The sequence below is a fragment of the Cyclopterus lumpus genome, chromosome 6 (assembly GCF_009769545.1).
Source record: "Cyclopterus lumpus isolate fCycLum1 chromosome 6, fCycLum1.pri, whole genome shotgun sequence".
Lineage (NCBI taxonomy): Eukaryota > Metazoa > Chordata > Actinopteri > Perciformes > Cyclopteridae > Cyclopterus > Cyclopterus lumpus.
The window spans coordinates 23,151,431-23,175,502 of NC_046971.1; the positions used below are offsets into that span (position 1 = coordinate 23,151,431).

Here is a 24,072-nt window from a genome sequence, read left to right on the forward strand (position 1 = left end):
TCACGAATGAAGTAAAGGGATGTTGGTGATTATTATTATTTTTTTGGGGTGACTTCAAAATATGTTTTCTTTTGCCTTTTGTACCTTTTTTTTCTCAATCAATTCCGCGCAGGACATTTACAAGTTTATGTTCCCCCTGTTACTGCAGTACGGGACACTTCTGGACTGTTGACGTTATTGTGACTGCTTCATGCTTACTCTTCCAGGCCGTGCAAGCATATTGCTTTCACCCACATGAAAATGCATTAATGGGTTGATCTGATCTTTTATGTTTGTGTGAAAAGAACCATGTCCATCTCCCAAATGACCACTTCCACCCAACCTTCACTGACTTCACTGCATGTGATAGATCGGCCCATCGACGTCCCCTTGTGCCAAGATTGTTTTATCCAAACGGTTCCCACTCCCAACATTGTTCTTCCTCTTCACATGTTGACTGCCTAACGCACACTCACTCAATAGTTTGAGTTTTTTTTGTGCAAAATACCAGTGATGAGAAATGTGTTTAGTTAAGCAAAACCAGGCTTGACTACCGTGTTTTCCGGTTTGCTTACTTGGTGTGTGTGTGTGTGTGTGTGTGTGTCTGTTTGTTTAGTGCTGTTATCTTGTAAGTGTGACCTGAAAGAGATGAAAGCTTAAAGCTAACTGTGGTACAATAAATCAAATAGAAAGGTTTATGTTACCCATATTGTACATGGTCCCTTACAAATAAATGAAATAAATTGTGATTTTGCTGCCAAAATATGACAAATTATCTTTTTATTATCATGACTAATTTGTGAAACCCTTTAGCTGGAAATGTCACCCAATGTACATTTTGTTACAACACGATGAGTTGCTTTGTGATTCATGATGAAGTTGAAGCCTTTTCATTCACAGAGGCTGCTCCATTGTTATGCTACCGCTCCCCAATGGGACACTAATACATTGTTATTCACAACTATGTCTTCAAATGTCATGTAAAAGTCCCCTGAGGTTCTCGCTCTCTCTCTCTCTCTGAGAGGCTCGGTCAAATATCCGAGCCGCACCTGAAGGCAGCAGCAGCCCCCCTCCCCCTGCCCCCCACCCGGCTCACCTTTGCTCAGTGAGCCGCCGCCGGCTGAGGAGTGGCCGCGAGCTGACCGGCCGCCCGTGCGGACGGACGTATGTATGCAGCTCGTGAGCGCGCGTGTGTGCGTCAGTGTGTCCCAGCGCGAGTTCCACGCCGGTCGAAGCATGGAGGAGTTGGCCAGAGAGAGCATCAGCCTGCTGGCTTCAGCCTCTTCGGCCAAGCCGCCGCTGGACGTGTCCACCGGGCCTCGGCTCGGCTCCGTGGGGGCCATCTTCATCATGCTGAAGTCCGCCCTGGGCGCCGGCCTCCTCACTTCCCTGGGCCTTCGAGAGAGCCGGGGGCGTCCCGCAGCGCCGTCACCGGTGGAGCTGGTGGGCATTTTGATAAGATGAAAAGATGATGATGTAATTATCTGCGCTGCTAGATTTCTGGGAGGGTATCTCACAAGTTGGCTTTTAAAGGGATTTATTTAATTTATAAAAGAGAAAAGAAGAGAAAAAAGGTAACTTTTTATACTTTATATACTTTATACTTTTATTGGAAGTGTGTTGTGGGGGAGCTGCATCTTATCTACTGAGATCAATTAAGAAGATGGTGTTGTCTTCCCCCTGACATGCCAGACTTTACCTTTTTTTTGTATGACTCACTTCTGGGTAACTTTTCTTCTGTTTCTCACCTCTTCTATGACAATGGGATGATCCCATTGATTCTGGGATTTACATTTTTTTTTAAATTTAGCACAGTCTTCATTCTAAACCAGAACTCATTGTGCATAACCCCACCCCCTGGCCATCACTTTGAGCCGGAAAACTTAACTTAGTAGCTTTGGATAAAAGCGTAAGCTAAATGACATGTAATGTAACTTGAGTATCTGTCTTTATTATTTATTTATTTATTATTGAAATCATTCCTTTCCAACATCATTTGATGATTGAGAAGTATTACGTTCAGTTTTTTCTGAACGATCTGACTTTTATTGTGATGGTGTTAGTTAGGCTGATTGATTTGCCCCCCTATGGTTCCTCGGCTGGTCCTCCAGTTCCACTGTTCAACTAAATCTGGCCTGACAAAAAGTCCAATATTCACTCAATCTTCAGCAGTTATACGGTCCTCACAAACACTAGTTGGTAACATTGTCTGGGGAGGGGGGGGGGGGGGGGGGGGGGGGGGGGGGGGGGGGGGGGGGGGGGGGGGGGGGGGGGGGGGGTGGGGGCGGGGGCCAAACAATACGACAATACGATCATTGTGCTGTGAAACCAACACCGCCGGCTCAAAAGCTTCATAGAGCTTTGGAGGGACCCCCTCAGTTTCATATACAGCATCTTTTCGGACATTGTTTTCACTAATATTAATAGGGCGTTAAGGTTATTCCAAAAGATTCTCAACTATTTGCTAACTGGCTGTGTGTTGTGTCTTTAGTGCAATGCATCACATGGACTTATGCAAAACTTGTCACAGGAGAATTACATTGGTTCCTTTTTATATATTACACGAATGATGTATAATATAGATTACCAATTAATGAATATAAAATGTACAAACAGGGGTCATGTGGTGTTGTCTCTGAGACCCCTCTGTTAATCCCACCTTGATCCTGGATGACGCCCTGCGCTACTCAGTGCCTGAAGATTAGCACCCTTTAATATATTTAATCAATGGCTGGATTAAAAATTGACGTCCAACTCATTATGTACTGTTTAGGAGCTTTCCTCCAATAATCCCCCTCCCAAAAAAAGATCCTGTACGATGTAGTTGGAGCAAAAACGAGGTCACCTGAGTTTAAAAGTTTTCTTCTCCTCCTTTTACTTTAACATCCGTCCAGGCCTTCTCGCTACAGTGGGTGCTAGAATATCTGACTGGACACTATGCAGTAACTTGGAGCGTAATTGGATCATGGATTTTTTTGGTTTAATTTGTTTAACTTGCTCTTCTGCACTCTTCCGTAGTCACTACCATGCTTTTTTTTTTTTTGTCCAGATCGTTGTGTGTTTCGCTCATAGAACACCGGCATCGTCTCATTTATTTTGTTTCTCCTACAAACTAAAAACCTGAGCCGTCTGAGTAATTCATAAGGTGCTACAATCTCATGAGTTCAACAGAGACCGTCTTTGAGGTCGTTGGTCTGGATGCGTGCTCATCTGTGGCTCCGCCTCCCTTCCTCCCCCCTCAGGTTTCCCTCGTGTTCCTGGTCAGCGGGCTGATCATCCTGGCTATCTCGTCGTCCATCAGTGGCCAGTGCACCTACCAAGGCGGTGGTGAAGGAGCTGTGCGGGCCGGCCATCGGTCAACTGTGTGAGGTCTGCTTCGTGTTCAACCTCTTCATGATCTCGGTGGCCTTCCTCGTGATCGTGGACGACCAGCTGGAGAAGTGTGAGTGGGAGGGTCCGTAGAGCGTCCTCGTGACTGATACGGTTTGAAATAATAACTTTATTAATGATCCCCATCAGTGTGCGGCTCCCTGTACGAGCGGATCACGGACCTGCCGGCGTCGGAGATGCCGTACCACTCTACACCGACCAGCACTTCGGGCTGGTGCTGCTCTGCTTCTTCCTCATCCTGGCCGATGTCCATCCCCAAAGAGATCAGCATTCAGAAATACATCAGGTCAGGTGACCCATGTCACAGACGTTGGTCCGATGGTTTCATATATTCATTATCATATTAGATTATTACTATACATCTGATGGCAAATCTGGCCAGTAGTTGTAGTCTTGGTCCCGGCCAAAGAGTTAGATAAAATAATACAATTTAATACAAAAAAAACAACCAACATCAAACTAAATTTAAAAGTTTAATTAAACACAAACAAAAATGTATTTAATGAAAACATTTTATTTATTTATTTAAAAACCTAATAGCTTTGGTGACCACTTAGCCTTTTTATGTAGTGCTCCAGCATTGGCTACAAATCTCACCACTAACCACTGCGGTGCATAACAATGTAAGTCAGAAGCTAAAGCCAGATTTCCACAAAGTAGGAATTGAAAAAAATTTAATCTAATTGCATATATTTCATGTATATTTTTTGGAAGCTTTTCTCAAGTGCCGCCTACATTTCAAAATGTCTGATTTATACACTAATATCAGCTCACCCCCTGAAAGATTTATGGGAGGCCAAACAATTCAGAATCCCGACAATGGTGGTCAAAAAATGAAATTCTATTCAATTTATTTTGTACAGCCCAAAATCACAAGTTTGCCAAGGAGGGCTTGACGGTCTGTACACAGCCAACATCCTCTGTCCCGGGAACCTCGCACCGGTCAAATTCTAGTCATCCATTGCACTTTTGACCTCAATGTCTCACCGTTTGTCTGACGCTTCGTCTCTGTCCTCCCACAGTGGTCTCGGCACTCTAGCTGCAACCTACCTGACCATCGCCATCATCATCAAATACCACGCCACGCCTTCTGTTGTGGTTCACATCTCGCCTCTCTACACCAGTGGGTATGTATTTGTGTGTGTGTGTGTGTGTGTGTGTGTGTCTGTGTATGTGTTCATTGGTTGTAGTTAACTTGCTCGTTTTCTGTCTCGCACAGCTGTATGTAAAAAAAAAAGACTGATTTCATGACATTCAGGTCGGACTTCAAGTACCTTTTTTTATTGACACTAAAACGGACCACACACACACACACACACACACACGCACACACTTCTTCTACCACCTCAAAGCACAGATTCCTGTGACTCCTCCCCCTGCTGGCCCACCTGTCATTAAGCCCGCCCCTCCCAGACCGGTGACAGACAGGCTTCCCCGCCCACACCACACTCACAAAGCAGAAACAACCTCTGTGACATCCGGCCCAGTTATGTTTATGTTGCCTCCCAGCCCACGTTTATCATTTACAACTAAACTTCTGTCAACCGCATCCCGACACACATATGTAATATTATATATATTTGTATATGTGTAAAAAAAAAAAAAGAGAACAAAATGCAAAAGAAAACTTTGTTTTTATGTGTCTTTTGGATTTTGAGGTTGTCTTTTCTCTGCATTAAATAAACCTAAACACCACAGCAAGTTTGTTTAATGAGGTTTCTATCAGGAAATAGAAATTATCCATAAATCCAGGCCACCAGGATGGACAAAAGTAGATGAAACTGTTCGGCTAACCGACGTCGATGTTGTCAGCCGGGATTGACGGCTGAACTGTATGGTGGAGTTTTTTCTAAATGCCACGGCATTATGAACGGTGCCCTAATAATAGCCGCTTTTTGCTTCATCTCGTGGCATTTGTGAACTCCTGTCTGTGTGCAGGATCAGCTCCTGGTCCTCCATGTTCAGCGTCATACCGACCATCTGCTTTGGTTTCCAGGTGAGTACAACGCACGTATTCATGCAAAACCCTCGTAGACCCGGTTAACATGTGTTTGGAACGACATGTGGGGTGAGGCTGGAGGCCGTCGACTGTGGAAAAGATGTGACTACATTTAAATTTATTACCCAGCAAGTACTGAAGTGTAACATCTCTGTAACCGTTTGCCTTTTAACGCCATGGTTCAACGAAATTAGAGAAAACGTGTTTCGTTTTTTAAACATGTTTATATGTAATGTTTCAGTGATGTGAGCACCACAAACATAATTCCATTCCCCATTGTATTGGGTTAAGGCAGATGGTTGAGATCAAACCTGGACAAATGGCAGATATTGAAGTAATATATAATGTTTTTTTTCTCAATGAACCTGGGGAGCTGGACTTTCTTAGGAGTGTATGTGAGTGTGTGTGTGTGTTAAAGTGTAGTAAAGGTCAGGAAAGGGGGGACCTCTACGCTCCACAGGATCTCTCAGAGTGTGCTTTTCATATTTAGAAGGGTCCTCGATAAGCGCTCATTCTGTCAATCTAAAGCAAGACGGACTGATTTGCAACTTCCCGAGTTGCCACGGTAACCAGCGGGCTGATGCATGTCCTGTCGCACAAACACACACACACACACGGAGACACGCTTTCCTCAGGGTGAGTGATTGCGCCGCAAAGGGACTGAAAAGAGAGCTGATGAGATCCTGAGAGAAGGAGGAGGAGGAGGAGGAGGAGAAGAGGGATTTAAAACCAGGCTGGGATCAAGTGGGGACAAGACTCCGTATCCTGACCTCTGGGATTGTTTAACTCACCCCGTCGTGCTACTCGCCGCCCGCAGCCTTCATTTAATTCCCTATCTCATCTCGATTTATCACACCGACAGAGAGATCACAGATAATAAGACTTTTGGATCCTGGACGTGCCCCGTGAGCTCCAGACGGATGAGGAGAAACCTCAGGTTGGCTGTTAGAGAGGCACACAATCTGTGTGACTAGCAGCTGGTCTCCATTTTGATCCGTCGGTGGATCTGTTTCTCGTCTCAGGACTTTAATTCAACTCGCCAGTCAATTTAGTTATTTTCATGTGCGCGTCAATGGTGACGGTCCAATTTGCAACAATTAGACACGAGAATGAAGTTGAGAGGCGACGTCTCCAACTGGATCATTAGACAAGTAGCCGATTTACACTGTGTATGAAGGCAGATCAAAAATACAAATAAACAATTCAAAAGCTGAAGAGTCAGAATGCCGACAGATTCTGCGTTCATATTTTATAGTTATACTTTTCTATATACGTTTCTAGAGATTCACTCCAACCAAACAGCTGCGATCACCTTTTTAATCCCCTTGTGTTTTATTCCAGTGCCACGAGGCGTCCGTGACCATCTACAGCTGCATGGAGAACCAGCGGCTCTCTCACTGGGTCTTCATCTCCGTGGTCTCCATGATCTTTTGTCTTGTCATCTACTCGCTCACAGGTCGGACAAGCTCTTACTGGACCTCTAAACCACCTGCATGTTGCCAGGTATGTGAGAATGTTGGCGCGCTTCTGTCGGCGTTGAGGTTTCGCCTTCCTCTGTTGCAGGGGCTTATGGGTACCTGACATTCGGGAAGGACGTGAAGGCTGACATTCTGATGTCGTACACCGGCGATGACATTCTGATGCTCATCGCCCGGCTGCTCTTTGGAATCTCCATCATCACCATCTATCCCATCATCCTGCTGTTGGGCAGGTCAGGCAAACGGCCGTGGCGAATTTCTATCACCCCATTTGACATCTTTATATAAAAGAGACCTTTTCCACTTTAATTAGATGATCCAAAGCCATCTGACATGTTGAAAGAAAGTTCCCTGTAGGATGAGTTTTATTTAAAGTAAATCGAGTGGTACACAAAACCTCTAAGGTCCTTAAATTCGCTGCTCGGGTTCCAAAGTTTTGGCTGCATGAATACTCTTAAGACATACTGCTCGATCAAAAACACACACACATACCCACACACGCTCCTTCCCACCAGATCAGTGATCCAGGACCCCCTGCTGAGCTGGCGAAGGAGGCGGGACGGCGTGGTCACGGCGGAGTTTGAGAGCCGCAGCCGCTACGTGCTGACGGTGCTGTGGGTAACGGTGACGCTGCTCATCGCCACGTACGTGCCGGACATCAGCAAGGTCATCAGTGTCATCGGCGGGATCAGCGCCTTCTTCATCTTCATCTTCCCAGGTAACGCTGCGGCGACCGAGTCGCAGCCTGTCACTGTAACTGTAACCCTTCCACCCTTCACAACCCCATGATGTGTTTTGGACAGGGCTCTGTTTGATGTTCGCCATGCAGTCGGAGCCAGTCTCCTGGAGAACCAGGTGAGAACTTCATGTGTTGGAAATGTGTTGGAAATGCACGTCGGGGTGATGTTCCAAAGAAGTCCTCGGGAGACTGAAGAACGAAATAAGCTGAGAAACCTCGAACATGCACGTTTTTCTTTTTTTTGCGCTGGTCGTGGTCTTTGTTCTTCCAGATACTTTGCTGTTTTTGTCCAACTGTGTCAATCACTGTCAACCACATGACAGTATAGAGAGGTGAAGCACCGCCCCTTTCCGATGAACCACTCAGGGGACCTTATTTCGGAAAAAAGAAAATCAAGTTCAAATCTGACTACACACCCGAAAGTGGATTGATTAATTTATTAAAATGGTCTGTTCCATGAGATATAAATGCATCCAAATAACAAATTCAGAGAAAAAGATTCTCCTTTTAAAGTCCTTCAGTATCAAAGTGACCCAAGGGCGGTTGTCTGTACATTCATGGCGACAGTCAACCGGAACTGCTAATAGCTATTTTCACAATTCTTCTAATGGGGCCAATTTGCCAAAATGTATATAGATATACTGAGATGGACTAGTGGATGATGCTTTATGTGTTCCTCTTTTTTTCTCGACTGTTCCAAGAGACGCTTGCAACATTTTTGTTCTCCTCTTTGTCACTTGTGCCCGCTCCTCTCCAGAGTGGTCCTCACGGTGTGGGGAGCGGTGACTCTGCTCTGCGGAGCGTTCATCTTCGGCCAAAGCACCACCACCGCTGTCATGCAGGTCCTCGGAAAGATCTGACCGTTCCTCCCTCCCCCTGGAGATGGATGCAGACCCCTTTCCTCTCTCCCTAAAGAGCCCATGGTGAATTATGAAAAATGGACACAATCCTGAACTCTCAAGTGGCAACTCATGGCCTTTACCACTATGGACTAAACCCAGTAAAGAAAAATAACCTCCCTCCTTCATGGTCAAGGTGTGTCGCTTTCATGCAGGTTAATTGTTCCTGGTTGCACGAGCGCCGTGGACCTCTTGCCAAACTGAGACGATCTGGTTGACATCCTCACATATTTTTGCAGTTTGTTTCATATTGCAGTCGATCTCCTGTTTGAGCATGTCGGCGTTAGCCCGGCCTGCATCACGAAGACGTCAACACATCCTGTAAAATAAGGAGCTTAAGCTCATAGTGGACATGGCGTTGAAGACACGTTTGTTTCTTTTTTTTTCTACTTAAAAATAATAAAAATGTTCTACACTTTAATTGTAGGCACAAAATATTCAATCATCAGTAGTGCAACATTAAACGAACTATAACGTTGCGCTGAAATTAAAAGCGCGCCAAACACGGTGCAGTAAGCCAGTTACCACTAGATTATGAGATGGAGGAGGCCTAGACTCCTGCTGGTGTCTCCTTTCGAGCCACAGAGAAACGGCTTCATACACCGGAGGGGGAGAACAATGTGCAACCAGGGGGCTGGAAACGCTACCAAAATGCCCGGAGCTGTGTTAGCAGGTTACTGTGGTAAGTTGCAAACTGTAAACATGCTCCAGTAGGCTCTAACTTGCAGAAATATAGTTGGCCTAAAAATGACATTTGGACAAAATACTTGCTGCACACGTAACGCCACAGAGCTCAGTCCCAGGTTCTTTGTAAAACAGCAGCTTTTAGGCATCGTACTGCTGTTTGCTTGCAGACGGCGTTCCCCTCCGGTGTGGGCGGGACTTAATGGCGCCATGTCTCAGTAAGACGTGGGTCGACGGAGGTTGCTTGAGGAGAGGGAGGATTTCTTGATGTCTCTGTATAGTTAAATGCAAGTGTGTGAATAAGTCGTGTTATTTCTTAATAAAAATAAATAAATCAAATATCAATGTAGTCACGTTAATGGTGAATGTGAAGTTAATGAAAAGGTAATTGAATAAAATAATTTTTATATGACCCTAACCCTTCAGCATTAAGAATGTGAATCGGACGGATTTTCAAATCAAACGCCACCGTTTTCTGTTTTATAGTTTTATTGAATTGCATCACTCTACATCATCTAGAATTTCAACAAGATCATTCTTTAAAGACCAAATATAATACTTGCATCCCTGCATTAAGTCTCTACACTTAAGAGAAAGCTGTTTTTACTGAAACATACATTAAGAATTACTACTTCATTAAACATTGCCATAAAAGTGAATGTTCATTCTTAAATGCCATTTTTCTAGTCATATATATATATATATATATATATATATATATATATATATATATAGAAATATATATATATATATTATATCAATTATAGATTTTAGTCTCTGTCTCCTTCATAGGAATACTAGAAAAGAAAGAAGGTAAGAAATGCACAAAACCCATTGAAGAGTAGCATGGCGCTAATACTACAGCAAAGAAGTTACTGGACATTCAGTTGACATGCACTCAGTTGAAGGATAGAAAAAGAACACAGCCACAGAAGGGAAGAGTTATGGCCTTGATCTGCTGATTGTTATCATGAGGTAAACCTGGTGACACCAGCAGCCACAGCAAACTGCTGCCGCTTACAGGAAGGCCCGCCCCTCACCGCATACGTCCTCCACGTTTGCCGGGGAACGCTCAATCGAGGCCCGTTTCGCTACATCTCAACGGCATAACTCTTCCCTTGTGTGGCGAAGCACAGGTTGCACTGGGGAGTAGGAGGATAGAAAAGAACAGGTTGCACAGTCTGAGGGACATTCAGGAATGTATCAATAGGAAACAGTATTGGCATTTCTGATGGGTCACTCACTATCTACCTCATATACACAAACCCAACCAGGCTGGGCACAATGTACAGGAAAGAAACCCTCAATTAGAGCGTGTGGGCTGCATTCAGCTGAGCACTCGAGTACTGTAAAACTATGGCTATCAGTATAGTAAGTCATGTAAAATCAATCCATGCAATATGGCTTTATGTTTTATTCAGAATACAGCAGTTCCTTCTGCAATGCAAACAAGGATTTGGCACAGGAGTGCAAGGAGTTATATATATATATATATATATATATATATATATATATATATATATATTCTTTTTTTTTAAGAAGCAAAAGATTAAAGGTGCCCTGTGGAGCTTTCTTGGAAACAAACCAAAGTCCGGTTTACATTCTGTGGGTTGGCTTAGCTGCAGTTTGAGGTTCGGGACGGGTTTAAACCTGTGTTATCTGGAACAAAGTCACGTGGTCTCTTAAATCTCTTAAAGGGCCGCGTCCTCAGAAAACTGAGATTGAAATCACCGTAGGAATCTGAAGTTTAATTTAAACCTGCTGCAGACGTGATTTAAGGGATTAAAGGGATCTTTACTATGTGAGAATGTGCTGTTGTGTAATTTTGTAATAAATGGGAGTGGAATACATCAAAAATATGTTTAGCCTAAATCGGAGCCAAACAACTGACAATCGGTTCTCATTCAACTACCTCACAGGTGCCAAAAAAAGAAGAAATAAAACAACCCCTCAAACCTGAGTGGCCTCGGTGCATATTTCAAGTGTTTAAAAAGATCACAAATTATGACCGAGCCAAAGCCACGGAGGACTTAGGAGGTAACTTCACGAATCATAAACTGAACTCTATAGGGAGCCATAAAGGGAGATATGGTTTCTGCTGCTGCTGCATTCTGCACCGACTGCAGAACAATAATCAAGGAAGTGATGGCACAGCCTGTGAAAGGATGTGATGCAAGATAAAATATGTTGTTATTGATTCTCGATACTAGATCAAGGGTGGGATAGGGGTCCACTGATCGTTTGAGCTAATGGTATAATCTTTTTGTTTTTTTTGTTTAGCTACTGACCGAAGTGGTTTGTGATGTTGTGTGGGTGCGGTAGAGGTAGAGCGGGTTGCCCTTCAATCAGAGGATCGGCGGTTTGATCCCCGGCTCCATGTCAATTGTGTCCTTGGACACTTAACCCGAAATTGCTGCCAAAGGCTCCAAAGGCCGTGCCATCGGTGCCTGAATGTGTTTAGTCCTGATGGGCAGGTGGTGCCTCGCATGGTAGACCCCGTCATCGGTGTGTGAAATGGGGGAAGGACGTGTTGCGTTAAAAGAACTTTGAGGTGGTTGAAGGACAGCACGATACAGTCCATTTACCATTCCTCTGAACCATCTGTAACTTCTTCATACACTACATTTAGCTGCAGGTTATCTCCGGTTCATCACGTAGCTGCGTTTTTTTAAAAACCCTGTGAGTTCTGCTTTCGCTGGATCCTAAACTGCAGCTAGTCGGATGCTAAGTGACATGACAGCCCTATTGCGTGATTCCTCGAGGCCTTAGGAGTTGAATGCATTTTCCTTCTCATGAAACATTAGCGAAGCCATTTTTTTATATTTTTTTATCACATTGTTTACATCCATGTTTGCCAGCAGCCTTTGTCTTAACCTTTTGTTGGTGCATTGCTACAGTTCTTGGCACATTACTGCCTTGAAAACAGCCTGTGTGGCCTGCACCATTCAAACAAATCAGTAAAACGTTGCTCTACAAGCGCTACTAGTGGTCAAAAACTCCACAGGGTGCCTTTAACGCAGACACTGAGAGATTAGTAGAGACATTTCACAGATAAAGCAGCAACGCATTTGCATGCCTGTTCTATAAGCCTACTGTCATACCTATTTCTGTTACAGTATATGTAATAATATTCAACACTTCCACATTCCACACGGTTCTGCCCTGCTCAATGCAGCCCAGCGCGGTGCTAGATCAATATTGGTATCCGTGTAGCTGGATCCCCACTCACTGCTACCACAGTATTGGCAGATGACAGGCTGGCTGTCATTCACATGTGAAAATAGAGAAAGTAGACTCAACAGTGAGGTGGGATGGCAAGATGGCACCTTTGAAAGTATAGGTAGAGCTATAAAGAAAGAGTGACTCATCAAAACATCTTCAACCAGATAAAACAGCAACACTATATATCTTCAAATACTCTCATCATACTCAATAACCTTTAATATACTGTATCTTCCAGTCACAATATTCACTCATTTTTACATTGTGCTTTCTGAGTAAGAGTCTGATTGTATTACAGTGGTGGGCTCATAGTGGTGTTAGTGGGGGTAAGGTAAGGTGAGGCGTCTGTGGGGGGGTTGAGTCTGGGTATTTGGACCTGAATACAACTTCCCAAAGGTCAAGGCCGATCGCAACAGATGCTGGGTTGGTCAAGAGCGCAGGAATGGCCGGGCACATAAAATGTGGCAAAAAAATTAGGCCGACTCGATTTTGGTTACCTGATCACGAGAGTGTTTTCCAGCATCAATTGGGCTACTGCAGAGGTTTAAAATCTACTTTTTATTGATTTGGTTTGTGGAAAGAAACCAAGGCAAATGTGAGAAGTATGCACAGCAATCAAAGATTGACCTTCTGTTGCACTGTGAGCCCCTTTACTGCCAAAGTTTAACAATGTTACCATTTTCAGACTTTGGTCATTTTCCTTATTGTCTGAGAAACCAGACCCAGCCGATTAGACCCATCCAGCATTTGATTGTGACGGCCCACGCATTTCTATAATGACCTCCAGCTGATTAATAGGTATTGAGGGCCGTGGTCTCCTATAGTTGGGGGTCATAGTGGTAATATACATGATCATTGTGTGTTAGAGATATTGATGCTGAGGCGGTTGATCTATAAGCTACAGTATGCTAAGCGTCATCTCTCCTGTGATATGTTGGGATCTGAAAAAGTTTTGATGTACAGAGATCTAATGAATTGGAGAAACCTTTTGTAATCAGTAAATGTGTCAATGCAAAACAAACTGTGTGTAATCTGATGCCGAGAGGTCCACAATTAAAGACCGCTAGTGGGCGTTTCCCTGCTTCTTGGGAGTTTACATCACAACCCCCCAAAAAAAGTAAAAGTCACCTTTTGAACAGTTCCTCTACCATGTTGTGATATTTAAGGCTTATATTCAATGTTTATTCAGATGGGTTTTAAGTTTCTGATGGTCGGTATTCGGATTCAAACCAACCGTTACGGCAGCGCCTACTGAGCCACTGCCACCTCCACTGAGCAAAGGATTTGCACAATAGCACTAAAAGATGTCCATAAATACAAATATAATCCTAATAGAACCACATTTTTATATGTACAATCTCTACTAGACTTACACAGCTAATATAAGCTACCCACCGCCAATTCAGACACGGAATACACAAACAGAAGGCAGAAATAAAACAAACTTTAGCTGCTGGGAGAACAGTGAGGGGCTGACCTTATCTCTACTTAGGCTCTTCTGTCTCAAGGTAGCAGCAGACTCTTGTCTAAGTCCCAAATGATCCCTTGACAGCAAAACGATCTATTCAGCTCACCGCCTCCGTGACCCTGCTCAAAGGGGTCAACTCCAAAGTTTCATATATAAATAATAAAAGCTACGTGGAAGAAATATGAAAGAATAACCAAATCTCTGTTTCTCTATGTGTCTGTCGACCAGAATCATCTACTTACCCAATATTTGTGAAGACTTAGACCTTTTCATAATTCAGCGTACTGAACCAACCCTCTCCCATTGGCTGCTCGTTGGTGCCAAGTGATTTCCCCGTCTCATAGTCGGGATTATTCAGGCAACGTGGCTTCACAGAGATTTGGGTTTTGGGTTCTGTTGCTCATTACAACATGTGCTGTGTTTACACGGGATTATAACATCCTACTATAACATACATTACTCCCACAGCAGCCATTGTACATGCATGTAGCCTACCGATGTGAGGAAACTCAACAAGCTCAACTCGATCAGTAAGCGTTTCAAATCTAAAGTTACGATTGTAACCCTGGTTCTCTGGTTAAGCTGGTCAATGGGGATTCTCTTTTCAGATGGAAAAATGGTTTTATCATTTTATATTTATCATTTAACAAATGTCAGATGTGTTATTATCGCCTTCGTCATATTTTTCAGTCATTCTCATCTCCAACAAGTCCTCCCCCCCCCAACATAGGGATTGTCTTGAACTCAGGCTCGTACAGCCTCAGTGTAACAATGGTGCTGTCTTCAAGTAATATTGAGGAATTGTCAAATGAACATTATGTGTGTTGATATTGTATGTATGAATGAATGTTTTATCTGGGCGAAATAGATTTGCGATATACAGTTTTTTGCTCGTCCATATTAGTGTAGAGCTAATCATAAACTGCACATGTTGTACTTGGAGACTCAGAAAGGTAAGTTTGACAGCTAGCTAGGGAGTTAGCTAACCTTCAAAAACTCAAGTGTTTTGCTGAGAGCTAATATGGCAACAAGGTGTGTCGACGGCCCTCATTTACTCAACGTGAGTGCAGAATGGCTGATGTGAGAATAATGTGAGAATGAAAATGTCCTTATTAAAACACTGTATGGGAGCAAGTGTGGAATGAGCAGCTACTATGAAATAACGGCTAACTAGATGCGCTAGCTGTGGTCAACCCTGACAGGAGTGGAAGAAAAAAAAAAGCCACATTCCTAAATGCTCTACCCCAAAACAGTTACTGCTACATGGAAAAACTCAACGCCAGGGTCTTTGCTACATGACAAACTCCACTTCACAGTGGCTCACAGCTACTTGATACATGAATACGTTACATAATCCAATATCATGAGCCGGCAACATTAGTAATCTCACACTGTAAAATGCACTGTTTGTTAAATTTTCACCGCAGTTGACGCCATTCATTTGCACTGTGTAAACATGTACTTACAAAAAGAGTTGAGGAATGTGAGGGTTGAAAGAGGAGGAGGAGGATAGGGGGTGGGAATGTGATACGCAAGGGAGAGGGAAGGTTTTTAGGGATGGATGGGTAGTTCAAGATGAAGAGGGGAGTGTCCAGGAGTCGTGGCGTGTTGTTGAATCTCTTCATGCTCAGTCCCGGTTCACACTGCACCAAGCGGCTGCAAACGGAGAGATGACGGGTTAGAGAGAAGGAAAACGAGGCCCCGAGGGGAGTGCAGACAGGAGGGCACCCAAGGGAGCGAGAGGAAACAGAGTGAAAGGAGATGAGGAGGAATTTGGCGAGCCAGAGATAGAAAGAAAAAAAGAAGTCAGAAGGATCGAGGAGAGGGCAGGATGAGGCGAGATGGATACAAAATAAAAAAGGTACAACCGGCAGTCTGCCAGGCGTCACCTCAAGTCACCGGCAGCTCATGGATGCATGCCAGCGTCGGTCGCTGTGAACGGTGCCAGGCTGCTTTAGTGGTTAGGAATGCCTCTGAGCTCCATGTAATTACACAGCCAGCTTTACTGACTGAACATTAACACATTTCCCAGGATTATGAGGAGAATGTGCTTTCTTTCAGCTCTGTTCTCACATTTTTACATCACCGCCTTTTTTCTTTTCTATTTGTTACTGAAGAACTTCTCTTCTCTTTCGTTCTATTGTTTTACATCCAGTGCTGAAATCTTGAATGGTTATCAATTAAAGTCATTTATTAAGAGAAAAGAGAAAATGCCAAACATCCTCCGTTTTCAGAGGATTTGCTGATTTTCATATCTTTATTATATTGAATGCCTTTGGGTTTGGACGGTTGGTATGACAGAACAAGCTATTTTAAGAAGTCATCTTGGGCTCTGGTAACAATATTTCCTGATATTTTACAAACTAAACCATTAATTAATTAAACCTCACACACTCAAATTTGAAATGTATGAATTGCCGGATTCAGCCTGAATATTATTCATACCTTCAATGCAGTTATAGCAGAACCAACGGATGGTTATCACTTTTTTTTTCATGAGATTGATACGAAATAGTGTAGCACTAACATAAATAATTATAATAATTATAATAAATAAAAAATAATAATAAATATTGAATATTAAAAATAATACCAAGCTACGTCTCATTTATAGCCAGTCGACAGTAGGTGTTTCTAATTGCTTGATTTGTTCTATGAGACCTTCAGCCCCTGAGGGTGAATTAGTTTTTCACTGCCATCTACTTAACACTGTACAGTTTAATAATGTTGCCTGTGTGTAAATAAAATAAGAACCACAAATCCTCTGAGCTGGACTGAGCCATTTGTTTGAGTGAGTGGTGCGATACACCACGCCTGCTCCTGCTGCACTGTTGGCAGCTACCAGAGTAGTTCTCTCTCTCTAAAATACACAGAATATTACACTTACACATCCATAATGCAACTGGTAAATATCCATGTGGTTTGTTTTTTAACTCAAGCTCCTTTTTTAGGCAAGGTATTCCCCAGTTCATGCTTCTGTTTCGACTCCACTGACCTGGCACGGCTACGGAGGACATCGCCTCCGGCTGGCACAGTGTGTCCACCTTCACATGCTGAAAGGCTTTGTTGGGGGCCGACTGGAGGTGCCTGGAATCAGAAAGGAGGGTGAGAGCGAGCACACACACACACACCTACACACACCTACACACACACATATATATAGCTACTCGCACAATATGTATGTGTACGGGCGGACGCATCTGCATGGCCACTCGTAAAGGCCCGCAAGCACACTGGGCCATGAACCGCTTAGCGCGGCCGTCAGCCTTTACTGTAAGAGTTGAAATATTTATGGCAGTTGGATGCTGTGAGCAGTGGAACAGAAAGTCAGATCAGCAGGCAGCTACATCAGCAGCCTCTCCCCGTGCCCGGCACCAGCACCATCACTTAATCATGATGTGCCTGACACAACTCAAGTGCTTCAGCGAGTCTGGAGCGAGCGAATGGCTGAAGAACGCTAATTAAATGAGGGTGGAGGATTCTTCTTTCTCCAAACAGGCACATGGCAGTAATGGAAGCCAACTAAGTGCTCTCTTTATTTGGCCATCGCCAATCAATGAGATACAATGGCAGGAAGAAACTGCATGCTCAGCTCGAAAAGAAAAAGAAAAGGAAAACTTTCAAGCAGCCAGAATGCTGACGAACCGGCATTTTCAGAAACAAAATGAATGTCCACACTCAGTAATGGTGTTTAATACTTTTAAGGTGCATTAGGAATGAAACATTTTGCAGCCATGGGCCAACGGTGTCAGCATTCACAGATGTATCATTCTGCCTGGTGATTTCTCTCATTTTTAGTGTCACAGTAAGACTGCTACTTTTTACAAGCTCGTTATTCAGAAAATCAAAAAGCTCTTAGTACTGGCATGTGTGACAGATATAAGCCAGGGCTTACGCGTGATGGAAGACTCACCTCTTCCACTCCTCCTCTCCATCCCAGAACTCGTAGACGACAAAGGATAGACCGTCCGGCAGACGCACAGCAGTCACACTGGAGCGGAGACAGAGGAGAATGGCAATGAGGGGATAATAAGCGGTGTGAAAGGTGACGCGTGAGGAAGCGAGAGATATGACAGAATGGTAAGTGGATCAAGGAGGGAGGAAGGAAGGGGGCTGGAAGAAGAGACGCAGGTATATACAGTATCGGTGGACGGTGCAACATCACAGAGGAGAAAGGTGGAGTAGGTGCAAAGGAGTACAAGAGAAGAAAGATGGAGGACGGTCAGGACTTGAGATGAGAGGACTCACAAGTCGTGGCAGGTGCTCATTAAAGACATATTATTGAAGTTAAAACGTACACACAATTTGGATTTCAGGGGGAAAAAAAATAGTGAATTGTTTCCTCGCCCTGCACAATATTGATGCCACGGCACATAACACAACAGCTAAACAAAATGAGACTATAATAATCTAATGGAACAATGTGTGACCCGTCAATGCAATGGGGGAAGTTAGATGCTACTTGTCAAGATGGCACTTTAGAGGGCGCATAATGAACAAGGGCTCCATATTGCCTCTGGTCGAGCATCGATGTGTCTTGCTGTAAATTTCCACCGTTTGTCATTACGGGGGGCCCTTTTCACATTGCACATTGTCATTTAATCCATTCTTAATATATAGGTATTGATTCGCTTTGAACCACCAACAACAGTCCATCCTGTTTGTACCTAATTCTGTCTCAACTGAAACAAGGATCGGGCTGACGTTCTGCGACTCAGTCATTTAGTTTAGTTGATTACGTGTTTAGTCTCTTTTTAAAAATGTTTACAGTCTTAACATCTGTCTAAATAGTCGATACAAGATTACCATGGACTGCTAAAGCTAGATGAGTTTTTGACCAAACCCAAAGGCCTCTGATTTAGTGCCAGTAAAAGTGAATAGCAGTCATTTGACATCCTCGTGAGAGGAGTGGAGCAGCTGAGGTGGTGGTTATGCAGATCAGATGGAGCGCTGCCACTTGTTTTGGCATGAAATTACACTTGCATAAATGGCTGCTGCCTCTTATCACAAATGCAATGTACATTCCAGTTTTCATTGTGCAAGCAAAGATCTCTCTAAAATCCCACAAAAGAAATCCTCGAGTTCAGGTCTCAGGTTTATGACCTGTAGTGTTTTCTACACAGCTTATTGGTAAATAATTCCACACAGTCTCTCAGGTGAAAGCAAGCGGGTTATAACAGGCAACCTGAGCTCCATAACAGACGTAATCAAAGTAATATTTCTGTCACGTCAAGAGGATGATGAAGTCCATTCCATGCGATTACTTACATTATTTGCAGTAGTGACACCACTGTAGTGTGTTGTGTCATAAAGCCTACATGTAAACACATGACTTTCAATAACTTGCCTCCTGGCTCTCAAAGCAAGCTCAACAACTCCTTTTAATTAAATTAAAAAGCGAGTTAGTTAGATAGATTAACAACAATGCCAAATTTACAGCACCAGCCACCAGGCTGAGAAAAGTGATGCTATAGTATAGTGCATCGAAGGAAGCAACATTGTAAGTGTAAGTATATTATGTGGAAATTAATTTCATTAAAAAATCATAAAAGTCTGCAATAAAAAAGGTCAGAGTAAAGTATATCATAAAAACGATCATGTATATTATGGTATAAAAATGTCATAGTATATATTATATATTATATATATATTATATTTATATATCCACACATTTATATATATATATATATATATATATATATATATATATATATATATATATATATATATATATATATATATATATATACATATAGAGGCTAAACAGTAGTTCTTCCCTGAACCAAAGGAGGGCACTGGAGGGACAGGCTGCTGCTTTCTGAAAAATGCCTTTAATAGAAATAACTTGAAGTGTGTTAGCTCCGCTATAGTATATGACAAAGTGCTTGTGCATGTAATCACAAATTCCCCCGTAAAGATAATTAACAGGTTAAATAAATTAGCTGAATATAAAAACTGTTAGTTTGTGCAGTTTTAAATGAGGAAATGAGTAGAGAGAAATACAAAGGTACACAGTGTCGAGAGACAGAGAGAGAAAGAGAGCGAGAGAGAGAGAGAGAGAGACAGAGAGAGAGAGAGAGACAGAGAGAGAGAAAGAGAGCGAGAGAGAGAGAGAGAGAGAGACAGAGAGAGAGAGAGACAGAGAGAGACAGAGAGAGAGAGAGATGTCTATTCAAGGGAAATGAGCAGAATTCCCCTGTCAACAAATCTTCCTTTTTCCTCATTATTTACTTCACCTCCCTTTAAGCACCGTGCCGCCGTCACGTTTCGTGACACAGTGAGAGAGTAAGAAATGTACCAACAAGCCAGAGGAAAAGATAACAGCGTGCCCAGAATAATGCCAGTGTTTCATCCGAAGGCCTCTTCCACCTGTGCGTGCTATTTATTGACCTCAGCTGTGCTCAGAGATCTGTTCGTCGAGTGTGAAGGAGGTGTGACTCAGTGTGTTCCTCACTACTTCTTATCTGTTAGGAACCAGACCGGGAACATCCCTGAAAGTTGTTGGGGCGGAATTGCACAAAATGGTGTTGGATGACAAAGTTACTGATAGTAAATTGTTCCCACATTTGAAACACTGGATTTCCCCTTTTTAATGTAGCCCTATTACCATAATTGATTTCAGGATTTCATAATGTGGCGTTCCAAAGATCGGGGCGCGCGGCCTCCAGCGTCGTGCCGCGGCGGCACTACGAGCTTTGATTATGTGTGACCAGCTGCTGTGAGCCGGAAGCACAACTTCATAACCAAAAAGGTAGAAACAGCGTGTCCTAACTCTAAAACCTTTGCCCTGTTCTACGTTCTAACACATAGCGTACGTTCAGTCGGGAACACTATAACGCTTTAGCCCATCATCTCCCGCTGTCTCTTTTTAAACGTGACTCGCTGTACATTTAATAGGCCCGTGTCCCCATCTCCGCCCGGTCGTTGCAGATTCATAAACTTTATCAACTACCGGTAATCATTCTATCAGCCTCATCGTCATCATCCTCCTCTTGCAGACCCTTAATCCCAAAGTAGAGACTGCAGCAACTGGAGGGAGAAAGTGTAACACAAACAGAAGAGTTGCAGGAGAGCCACATCTTGGGAGGGTTGCCAAAGGCGTAAGCAGAATATATCTCTGGAATATGCATATGTAATATTGAGTCTAGGTTCTGGAGAAATCTCTCTGGATATTAGTCTGTTTCACGGCACCCCGAAGCTCAGAGTTGTAGGCAAAGGAAGTTTATAATACAATATGTATATATACAGTATGTGCATATCAGACTATATTAAAGATGCAATAATATACGCATTGGGTATGCGGTATGATATTAGAGGCGAATTTAGAGCAGTTCTTTTCTCAGATTTTGGAAAGACGAGGATGAACTAAAAATTGTGCATGCGTATGAACACCAAAGAACCGAAGAAGGAATTATTTAAGGTAGTTCTTGATAAAGTGAGAAAAACAGCGAGGTCCTGACACTGAAAATGGAGCACATTAAATATTAAAAATGATTGCCATCATCATGGTGAGAATGTGGAGCAGCAGGGAGACTTACTGAAAGCAGTCTCTCTGTGTGGACACGTTCTTCAGGTATTGCTTCAGAGCCTCACAAAAGTCGCCAAGCTTCTTCTGGGAAACCACCATCTCCTGACGAATCAGCAGCAAGGACTGCAGAGGAGGAGAGAGACGGGCAAGTCAGTCTGCTGTTGACCATTTATGTACGTGTCAGACACATATAAACACACGCATATACTGTACTGTGAGGTTCTTTACGAAACAATGGAGGTTTACTTGACCTGGACCACAATCTTTCCGACATGAAAGTTGGTAAATACAAGCTACCACGAAAGAACAATTAAAACCTGCCTTATAGAAACAAAATAAAAAAAACAACCATGCAAAACCTGCACTTTAAATATGGTGTCTTATGAGTTTCATTCAGCATAAAAAAAAACATTCCGAAAATAGACTCATCGACTCGAGAAATCTCAATCGCTGGGGACCAAGCGAGGATTGGTGGACTTATGGAACAAGAAAAACACAATTACGTTGGAATGTCAAGATTTCAGATCTCGACAACTATTTGATGAATTCACACATTTGGTTCAATTCTTTGCAAAACTTCAATTCTTTGCAAAACTAAGGACATTCCCACCAGCCTCAGCGATACTTTGTTCGTCGTGATATTTGGATTGTGAAGATGGTTAAATATTAGCTGCTATTGTTAGCACTTTTCTATCCGTTGTTGTGTGTGAAGATGACTTTCTGTTGTTATCGCGGTACCACAGCAGCTTTATGATAGCATCTGCAGTTACAATGGGCTTTGTGAGACGACTGCCAATCTTTTATTCATCTGTGGTGTAAGTGGTGTGCACCCCACCACAGCTGCATTTCTATGTGGCTCAATCTTTCTGTGGGAAAAAGCTAAAATGCTCATAATCTCACACAAGCCTATAGGAATGTTTTGATGCACACTGCCAGGGGAGCCATTGGTCTAAGACGCATATGATGTAACTATAATATCTCCAGTGACCTTAGTGTTAGTCTGCGTGAGAAGAAATGATGGACAGATCTCACCTTTATGTAAAGCGCAGTAGCTCTGTACCCAGTGACCCAGTGTGTGAAAGGTGTGTGTATCTGCGTGTGTGTGTGCTGTACAATGAGAGCCGGGAGGATCATTTGCAATTATTTGTATAAATCCCATTTATAAGAAGAAGAATGCAGCTGCATTGGTTTTGATCAGACGAGATTAGCTGCTTTTTTTCAGCTTTTTAGGTGCCATCGTTACTGTATACAGCTCAATACAGTACAATTAAAAATGAATCCGTTATGACCTAGATAACTCAGTGTCGCAGTGTCTCACTGAGACTTCAGGAATACACATTCACACATATCAATCTATCCTCGGATAGTCTCATTCCGTTACATATAAAATTCTATAAATATAAGCAGAGACAAACTACAGAGGGTTTGAGAGTACACCACCGAATCATTGATTGAACTCTAAAGATGAATATGGAGCCAATGTCACTCGGACCGGAGAGACATGTTCTCTATATCTGGTGTTTGATAGAAGTCTCACTGTTGCATTCTGCAGCATCATTAAGACATGTAAACAATGAGCTGCAGCTGATTGAAATGTCATCAGGACAAATGACCAGAACCTATCAGCGTTCAGTTGTAGAAGACATTGTTCTATTAATCAATGCTTGAGATTAAGATTAGTGAGACATACGCCTGGGTGTCATCTGCGTAACGATGTTATAGGACACAGTGTGAAGGTGACTTATATCATGCCCAAGGGCTATCAGATACAAATTGAATAATATGGGGCCAAGAATTGAGCCTTGTTGGACTTTGTGGGGGGGTACTATAAAGTTATCACAGCCAGCAGAAATGAAACCTAGAAATTAAACATAAATCCCTAGCGATTGTTTTTGACTGAGCTGAAAGGTTTGTTTTATTGCAATCAACAACATTCAACATTTGTTTCGTATTTAGCCACTTGTTCTGCCTTTGTCAATTTGACTTTGGCTTGTCTTCCTCTCTTCTTACTTTATTTGTACCTCACCTTTCTAACCCTTTCTACCCAACACTAATCATCTTCCAATTATTCCATCCCAGGTTTCCTCTAGAATACAAATGTGATTCCTATGCATCTGTATGGCGGCTGTTTTTTCACCGCTGTCTGGTTCCGTTTGAATCTTTTTACCCTTGTGCCCCAAATATTCCTGAACAGTCTTTAATATTCGGAAAGTGACTGCAGATGCGGGAAGTGTCGTTGCCATTATCGGGACAGATATTACACATCGGATGGTGCAGCTGGAAACAGCTTGTTGTAAAACATCCCAATGAGAGCGCCCTCTATATTTAGCAGATATTAGCTGCAGGCTCTTAGCATTCAACACATCTGCATCCACTTGTGCGTAAGTGTCACTTTGATTGTCTGTTTTTATTGGCACGCACAGACTGTTTATCGCTTGACATCGCAGTTCATCGGCTGCCATTTCCTTTCATTGGTGTCATGAGGCAAAAGCCGTGCTGCGACATTTACATGTAGCTGCAAGAAGGAACACCTGGTTGCTTGCCTCTGTGTGTGTGTGTGTGTGTGTGTGTGTGTGTGTGTGTGTGTGTGTGTGTGTGGACCTGCTGTCCGGACTGGCTTACGACATGAGCGTACACACAGAAACACACAGACGTCCTACCAACTCAATTAGAAACACTACATTGC

General features: G+C 43.0%; 2 protein-coding genes across 2 annotated transcripts in view; one reads left to right on the top strand and one right to left on the bottom strand.

The window, feature by feature from the left end:
- Positions 1–1,176: 1,176 nt before the first annotated feature.
- Positions 1,177–8,445, top strand: slc38a8a (solute carrier family 38 member 8a). Its single transcript, XM_034534676.1, is given in 14 exon segments — positions 1,177–1,361; positions 1,363–1,426; positions 3,222–3,299; positions 3,301–3,421; positions 3,499–3,555; positions 3,558–3,610; positions 3,612–3,655; positions 4,392–4,496; positions 5,308–5,365; positions 6,710–6,824; positions 6,932–7,079; positions 7,362–7,564; positions 7,650–7,701; positions 8,343–8,445. Coding segments are annotated over 14 exon segments (1,347 nt in total). The 5' UTR covers positions 1,177–1,215.
- A 7,040-nt stretch (positions 8,446–15,485) lies between these two features.
- The window catches only part of necab2 (N-terminal EF-hand calcium binding protein 2), a 94,943-nt gene continuing 86,356 nt past the window's right edge, over positions 15,486–24,072 (bottom strand). Inside the window, exons 10-13 of the mRNA XM_034535588.1 lie at positions 21,397–21,509; positions 17,772–17,849; positions 16,854–16,945; positions 15,486–15,514 (exon numbers count right to left, since the gene is read on the bottom strand). Of these exons, the coding sequence (XP_034391479.1) occupies positions 15,486–15,514; positions 16,854–16,945; positions 17,772–17,849; positions 21,397–21,509 (312 nt within the window). The remainder of the gene's footprint in view (positions 15,515–16,853; positions 16,946–17,771; positions 17,850–21,396; positions 21,510–24,072) is intronic.